An 8,443-nucleotide genomic window follows, 5' to 3' on the forward strand; every position below is an offset into this window, starting at 1 on the left:
TCCTACTTTTCTGGGGCTCCCCCAAAGTGTATTTATTGCCTGGAATCGTCACTTCCATCACTATTTTTGTCTTCCATCTTCTGGTTTGATTGAGGCTCTAACAAAGAACAGAGAAATATTTTTTTCCTTTTGTCCTCTGAGGATTAAAGACATGTTTGACTTTTTTTTACTGTATATAATAACACAAAAAGACTTGTATCTTGTATAAATGGCTCAAAGTCTTGTGCAGCAGAGAAATATTTTCAGGAGAAAATATCTGAAGAGGAGGAAAACGTGAGATATTGCAGTCCTGCACACCATTGCCTTAAAATTAGCCATACTGAGCATGTGTGGACCGAGTTGTGTCAACCTGTGTACAATTGCATTTTAAATGCACATATCTAAACAAAATGAACAGCATTATGTAAACATTTTAGAGAAATGTTTTAAAATTTAAAATATAATTGGAAAAGCATGCATTTGTTCTATTATTTGGTGTTAGGGAAAAAAGGAAATATGAGAATTATTAACGCAATAACTTTAGGAGATGAAAGGAACTGTATATTCATTATAAATGTATCATTCCTAGAAGTAACAAACCTGAAATTTTTTATCATATTTATTTTTATTGTTCAGAATATTGCACACATTTTTCCCCCGGAGAACAATTTACTATCCCAGCTTACTGGCTTTGCTTGTCTCAGCTATTTACTGACAGAAAATTTTTTAAGAGTCACCTTGATTTTATTTTTAATCTTTGTACATTCATTGAAAATAGAAGAACCATCTTCCATCCCATCCATGAGGGAAGCAAAAGATACCAGGCCTCTTAGAGAAGTTGCTTGGAGTATTTGGTCTGGTCTAAGGATCCTTCCTCAACTCACTGTATTTTTATAATTCCCATCACTGACTGTTGAGGGAAGTCTTTTGACCAAGTTGTCATTGCTGTTGTTCATTGTCCTCTGTTTTTGCAGAGATATAATTGGTAGAAGAACAAATCAACATTTAGATTATCTCCATGTTACCGCCCATACTTTAGATCAGTGGTGGCGAACCTATGGCATGCGTGCCAGAGGCGGCACTCAGAGCCCTTTCTGTGGTGCTGTCGCCCCAGTCCCGCCTTCCCCCGTGGCCCCCTACTCACCAGCAGCCCCCCCCCCGAGGAGAGTCGCCCCCGAGCACGGCCCACTCAGATGGAGCTGGACAGCTGGGACAAGACTCCACCCTCGCACTCCATTGCGCACAGATGCTGCTGCAGGGTGTGGGTGGAGGGCATGGCCACCATGGCAGTGCTGGGCCACCTGGGCGATCTGCAGTGGGTCGTGGAGGCGGTGAGTGGCCCTGCGGGCAGGCGGGGCAGAGCAGGCTGGGGATGGGGGCAGAGTGGGCGGGATGGGGCAGAGTGGGGTGGGGGTGGTTTTGGGGCACTCGGTCTCTAAAAGGTTCGCCATCACTGCTTTAGATAGTTGAATGGTGCTTCCAGGATACCTTTGATGAAGAGAGTAATGTGGGGAGAAACAGAATTTAACAGAATAACAGAGTTGGAAGGGACTTTAGAAGTCATCTAAACTTTAGTGAGAGTTGATCACTGATTTTTGGTGACACAAAGTGAAAAGTGAATTGGGGGGGGGAGAGGAAGGAAACAATCTTTACTATTATTATATTGATAGAAATTAAAAAAAGCCTTTAATCTGTCCCCAATTCTGAAGGTAGACTTGGAGATGTTTGATTCACTACCATTAACTAACAGGTTCCATCTCCTTTTCTTCTAAAATTTGTGAAATATGTCCCTTATAAAGCATTTTCACACTTTTTATTTGTAATTTCTCTTTTCCAGATAGATGATATACGGCTTCTGCAAATCAAAGATAATCCAGTTGCCTTGTTTCAGCAGCTACAATGAATCAGGTTGGATTCAAAATTACTAACAAATACTATATGGGTTTGTCTTTTGATTCAATGCTTATTGTTTATTCAGGAAGAGTTTTCTTTAAAAAAAAATTGCACAGTTTGCTTTATTTTCAATGTCCAAGGTGTTAGTTTGGATAGCAGGGGAACATCCCTTCCCACTAGGAGCCAGTTTAGCAAAGACCGAATACATTCAGTAGCTATGAAAATAATTAAATACTAACTGATGTGACAATGGAGGAATGTTCAAATTCAAAATTAACACAGGTAGATTCCTGCTCCTCATCCTGTCATGTAGGGCCTGCACATTCTCTTAATAAATAATGTTTTGTGTCTCTTCCAACAGAGTGACCATTATGGTAATACAGAAGTCACCTGTATTGTTCTCTACTCTTTCCTGGAAAATTCCTCCGATGTTGCTTTTGCTTCCAAACTTTCTAGTTTGAAAAAACAATTGTTGGCACCAAAGCAGTCTTATAGTGCAATACTACTACCCCTCGAAGTCTGTCTACCGTTATCAAAACCCGCTCATCTTCTGTCTCGTAACCCACTCGTTTCAAGAAATAGAGGATGAAAAGTCAAACTTATTACTTCCTTAATAACAATTGTGACCTAACCGCTGAAACAATCCGAGTTGTATATAGGACCAAGTTTACTACTTTAAGACGGTTTTAATAGTTGTGCTCATGAAATGTCAAGCTACATCCAAATGTTGAACTCTTAAAGTGGGCAGGAGTGGCATATTTTTAATCATATTTCTATAGAGCAGGCAGTGAACCAACTTCCCTTTTGAAGGGAAGTGAACCAACCTCTTCCTGTAGATACTAGGTCAGTGATGGCGAACCTTTTAGAGACCGAGTGCCCAAACTGCAACCCAAAACCCACTTATGTATCGTCGGGTGCTGGGTGGGCGTGGCCCATTGGGTGGGCATGGCTGCGGTGGTAGCGACAGACTGGGTGGGACTAAAAAGTTCAATCAATTCCAATTTTGCAAGATCTTTTTTTTCCCGTGAGAAGTTGAAATTGATTGATTGATTGATTTTTTTTTTGCACACGGTGGCAGAGGCCTAAAGCGAAAAGGTTTTATAAAACCCAGCTGAAGGCCTAGGACTGGGGCGATGGCGTGTGTGCCCACAGGGAGGGCTCTGCGTGCCACCTGTGGCACGCGTGCCATAGGTTCGCCACCACGGTACTAGGTTGTGAATTGTTAGAGCAGAAAGAAGCAAGTTTCCAGGAGAAGCAGCTCTGTGCGCATCCATGTTCACAAAAATTCTTTGCGTTGCTATTAATTGTATGACTGTTGAGCTGGAACACTAATTAAGTACAATGCCCTTCTACCCCTTAATACAAGTAGTCCTTGGCATACAACCATTTGTTTAATGACTGTTTGAAGTTACAATGGCACTGAAAAAAGTGGCTTACAATCAGTCCTCATATATACAAACATTATAGCATCTCCAGTCATGTGGTAAAAACTTGAATCCTTGGCAACCAGCATGTATTTACAATGGTTGCAGCATCCCAGGGTCATGTGATCACCATTTGTGATCTTCCCAGCTGGCTTCTGAGAAGCAAAGTCAATGGGGGAAGCCTGACTTGCTGAATGACTGCATGATTTACTTAAACAACTGTAGTGATTCAGGTAACAATTGTGGCAAAAAAGGTCATAAAAACAGGCACAACTCATTTAATAACCAAGGAAATTCTGGTCCCAATTGTGATTGTAAGTCAAGGATTACCTGTATATTTCTGCAGATGTCTTGAATTTCCTCTTCACTTAATTTATTCCTTCCAAAATAGTGACTTCCAAATGTGATGAACTAAATGTTTCTTTCCCTCTTATGGGTGGGAAGAGAATACCACAACCAGAGGACACTATTTTTTGCAAGGGATGGCACTATAATTCCTTTGCCTCCTTCCAAAATGAATTGAAAAGTTACACCTGTGTATTCTGACATAGAAATCATATGCAGGATCCAATCTTGTCCTAAATCCAGTGTTCTAATGTTAGCTATGATCTAGGTTGCACAATATTCTTGTATGCTTGAAAGTCAACTTATTCTTCGTCTTTTTCATTCATGGATTTAAATTCAGAGGCCGATGAGGAAATTTTCCGGAAAATAGGAGCACGATTGGCTGTAATGGGCGATAAACTGGCTGCTGAGATTGAGCCCTCATTTGTGCAGAACCTGGCACAACAATTCAGGGTGGAAAATGTGCCCAGTCAGGTGAGAAAGAGTAGAAACCTAGGGGGTTTAATAAGATAGCACAGGAGGACTTTAATGAGAAAACAAATCTTGTACTTGGGTTTTTTGAGGGTTCTTCTGTTTTCGTCAACCATTTATTTATTTTTATTTATTTTATTAAATTTATATCCCGCCCTTCTCCTTGCGGACTCAGGGCGGCTAACAATCGGGTAAAAATACACAAATAACATTACAAATTTAAAAATTAGTTAAAAAGGAAATATTTAAATTTAATCTAATTAAAATATAATTAAAACCCCTCTAAAAGTTTCCCCTAGGCCAGTCCGGCAAGCTGGAATAACCATGTCTTAAGGGCGCGGCGGAAGGAAGGGAGATCAGGGATCACCCTGATCTCTGGGGGCAGTTCATTCCAGACCATGACTTCTTTTTCCAATTATCACATGCGTATCTAGTAAATGGCTTTAGGTGATTGGGACTTCTCAGTGTTCTGATCAACTTAGTTGAAAAATGAATTTGGAGGGCAGTTCTGTTGCTGAATACAGCTAAAAATAGAAGTTGAATTTGGATGGTCTTTGAAGTATCTCCTTAGCTGACAAAAAAATGGGATAGAAGACACAAAAGTCCAGTGAGGGCATGAGGATAAATGATTATCTCCATTTATACATGCTGGGATGGTGCAATTAATTATAATTAGTAACTGAACATTGTTACAGTTTGTACATAATTGAAACTGTAAAGATTCTCTCGTTAATTTACATTTTATTTGTAATGTTTTTTAGTTGTAGTCTTGATCACAGTCAGGAGAAAAATCTAGCATCTGGCTGGATTACTGTAGAGTTCAAGGGGCCAGAACAGCATTTTAGAGAGGTGTTTGTTCTTCTGTTTCTGTAGCGGATCCAGCATCTGTCTCTAGCAGTGCAGAACGTCATGGCAAGGATGCCTCGGGAATTGGAAGTGGAAAAAGCCATGTTAGTGGCTGCAATGCTTTTGGCCAAGAAAGTAGCCAATGTAGTCCCTGAGATCCTGCAGCAGGTGTTCAACACAACAGTGAACTATATTGACCAGAACCTCCACGATTATGTGAACAATTTGGGACCTGAGGTGATTATAGATAAAATCACAATATTGCATTCTAGTTGTTTATCTCCAAATCAGAGGAGATGGTTGGTTGGTTGGCTGGGGAATTCTGAGCGTATAAGGCCACATGTCTTAAAAGCTGCCAAGTTTGAGAAATCCTGATTTAATACCTTTATAAGAGTGATTCTTATGCCTCTTTCAAGGAGGTTAAATTCATAGAACCTAATGCTGAAAAGGTGGTATGAGAGGTTTCTTAGCTCCAAGATGTTGGGCAGCCTGGGAGTTTTGGCTTGATACACTTTTTCATGTAGTCCGCGACTTATCACAATTGAGCCCCAAATTTCCACTGCTAAGCAAGACAGTTAAGTGAATTTTGTGACCTCTTTTTGCATAGTTGTTAAGTGAATCTGGCTTCCCCATTGACTTTGTTGTCAAAAAGTCACAAAAGGTGATCACATGATCCCAGGACACTGCAACCATCATAAATATAGGCCATTTGCCATTATGATCACCTGACCATGGGGATGTTGCAATGGTCATAAGTGTGAAAAATGGTCATAAGTCACTTTTTTCAGTGCTGTTAATGACTTTGAATAACCACTAAATGAATGGTTGTAAGTCGAGGATTACCTGTATTATTCTGACTCCATGAGAGCTCTTTGAGGCCAGTGTTTCCAAGACCTGCTAAAAACAGATCCAATACGGTTACATTTTTAAAAGGCCAATTCTATAGCTATGAGTGATATCCTTAAATGACCTAGAACAGGGGTAGGCAACCTTGGCTCTTTTATGACTCGTGGACTTCAACTCCCAGAATTCCTGAGCCAGCATGGCTCAGCTTGGAAACCTCTCCCTTTCCCCTCAGTATGGCTGGCTCAGGAATTCTGGGAATTGAAGTCCACGAGTCATAAAAGAGCCAAGGTTGCCTACCCCTGACCTAGAATATGTCTTGAATTTGTCAAGAATTAACATTTTATGTAAAACCTCTTCAGCACACTCTGATCTTAGTAATTAGATCAGGGAGTGAAGGACAAAGGTCATCTGGATTAGACATGATTTATTCAGTTAACGCAACTCAATGAATTAGACACTAACTACATAAACTAGGCTTGCACTATGCCCTAAGCTAAAATGTCTATTGTGTGATATCTAACCACAAGAATCTACAATATATTAGAACTTACAGGGGGAAGAATGTGCAGTCTTGTACTGATTTTCAGCTCGTCTTGACACATTCTTGGCTAGTTACTTTAGAAAATATCTGATTAGTCATTTTCTTAATGTAACTAACAGTTGTAATGGATGCAATTAATTCTCTCTTGTTTCTTTTCTAGAACTGAACAAAAGGAATGCATATATCTACATGGAAGAATTCATTTTGTGTGTTTTTTTTAAATTTTTACAATTTAAGAAAAATTGTGTCATTTTGATATTTTTAAGACATTTTTGAACTTTTTATCTATGTACTTCATTACTCTACTTAGTTGACTGAAGTATGAATTGGCAGTTCTCATTTTCTACTTGACATCTTAGGTCATTTTTTATGCGCCTTGTAGGAGAAAAGCAAAGTGGATTATTATTCTCAGGATTGTGGTGTTGATGGCATCTCTCCTTGAAAAAAGGAACAGAAGCTAATGACCACCTTACAATATCATTAGACAGTGTGTCCTTCCATTTGCTATCTGAGAATATACTTGATTTATAATTGTGAATTTTTTTAAGAAAAGGCCATGCATGTTAATCTGCTTCATTTATCTGCCAATTAAAAATTGCCATAATATAAAGTCAATTAAAATAAGAGTATTGTTTTTCATATTTAATATGAAAAATGCATGAGCCAGAAACAATTGTTCTCAACTGAGACTGATTCTCTCTACTACAGATTTTGTAGACGTATTAGGAAAGGGAATTGCCTATTTGCAAATTGACCCTGTTGGATACCAGTACAGTAAAGATCAATTATAATATTTATGATTGGGTTTGGCCATTGCTGGAATACAGATTTTAATGGGGAGGGGGGAAGTGATAGCCATTGTACAATTTTTAAAGATTTGATGAAGGTCTCTGTTTTAAAGTTGGGAACTAAGTCAGAAGTCAAATTGTTTACAAAAACATTACATTTTATAAATTGACTTGAAAGGTTTATATGCTTGTTTATCTTTGATACTGTAATTTAGACTGTTAAGATATTTGAAAAGTAATCTGAAAAATTCTAGCTTGTAGGTACTGGCAAGAGGGATGGAATCTCAGTTTATTGGTTGAGATATTGGATCATTTGAATGGACTCAACTCTAAATATTTAAATGGATATGGCTGTCTCTTTGTGTGCTTTGATTTTTCAGTTGTACAGGCTTTCTGGCCTGAGTATGGATTATATCTGAGAAAAACCAACTTGTGGAAGGCTACTACATTATACAGCCATTCTTTTTCTACAGCTAATAAAATTTTAAAGTAGTATATGTTTTGCTCCAGCTATTAAAAGTCCACACACTTTTTCTTCAAAATTTAACTTTAATAAAATACAAATAAGGGCGTGGTTTTACTTGAGATTATCGTTCAAGCAAAAATACACATCATCTTTTATAAACAGTAGGAACACTTGTTTTTAACACTGGAGGCAGTATTTTTTAATTCATACAGTAGAAGCCTGTAACAGTAAGATGGAGATTATGTCTGCCCTCCTCACCATATTTGTTAAAATAGCTCCAGGGAAATAATTATGGTCATACAGCTTAAGGAAATATCAGTTTGCCTCAACACGTCCAATGCTAGGAAGAAGAGCTGTGCATTCTCATGAAACTGTTAGCACGAAGTAAAAACAGTACTGTCCTTCAAGGAGAAATCACCAAATGGCTTTATTTTTTTAAGTAACATGGGTTATTTTAGGGCTCTGAATTCTTGGAACGGTTTTCAAGCCGTAAATACAGGCAGCTCTTTTTTTCCTGGGTCAATATACAAACTAAGGTCAGACAGGCAGCTTTCCAACCAGATTAAAAATCACAATGTAGAAATGCTTCAGATATGGACAAGCAGGTTCTGAAGCATCTATTTTTTAAAATAATTGCCTAGCTCCAGTTCATTGTGCAAAACACTAAGCAAGCATGACACTTATATTGCTTTCAAGAACTCTTGCAGGACATCCACAGCAGGTAGTTCGGGAACCAAAAGTATATCCACGTGAAGGAAACAAATATTTCAGTAGACAGCAAAACTGTTTCTCTTGCATCTCAAGCACGTTTCCCCAATGGAAGCAGCAGGAAGGAGAAAGTACT

General features: G+C 38.7%; 1 protein-coding gene across 1 annotated transcript; it reads left to right on the forward strand.

Moving 5' to 3' along the window:
- The first annotated feature begins 1,815 nt into the window (after positions 1 to 1,815).
- BID (BH3 interacting domain death agonist) lies at positions 1,816 to 7,675 on the forward strand. The gene is made up of 5 exons (XM_029285121.1): positions 1,816 to 1,887; positions 2,234 to 2,366; positions 3,982 to 4,115; positions 4,986 to 5,195; positions 6,506 to 7,675. The coding sequence occupies exons 1-5, from the start codon at positions 1,879 to 1,881 to the stop codon at positions 6,509 to 6,511; spliced, it is 492 nt and encodes a 163-aa protein (XP_029140954.1). The 5' UTR covers positions 1,816 to 1,878; the 3' UTR covers positions 6,512 to 7,675.
- Positions 7,676 to 8,443: the final 768 nt, after the last annotated feature.

This window comes from Protobothrops mucrosquamatus, unplaced genomic scaffold (genome assembly GCF_001527695.2).
Source record: "Protobothrops mucrosquamatus isolate PMUCROS unplaced genomic scaffold, P.Mucros_1.0 scaffold1312, whole genome shotgun sequence".
NCBI lineage: Eukaryota > Metazoa > Chordata > Lepidosauria > Squamata > Viperidae > Protobothrops > Protobothrops mucrosquamatus.

What these genes read in the sequence shown, in the direction of transcription:
- BID (XM_029285121.1), top strand. An exon ending in GGCACCAAAGCAGTCTTATA is followed by an intron (nt 2,367 to 3,981) that starts GTGCAATACTAC and finishes ATTTAAATTCAG; the next exon opens with AGGCCGATGAGGAAATTTTC. An exon ending in TGGAAAATGTGCCCAGTCAG is followed by an intron (nt 4,116 to 4,985) that starts GTGAGAAAGAGT and finishes CTGTTTCTGTAG; the next exon opens with CGGATCCAGCATCTGTCTCT.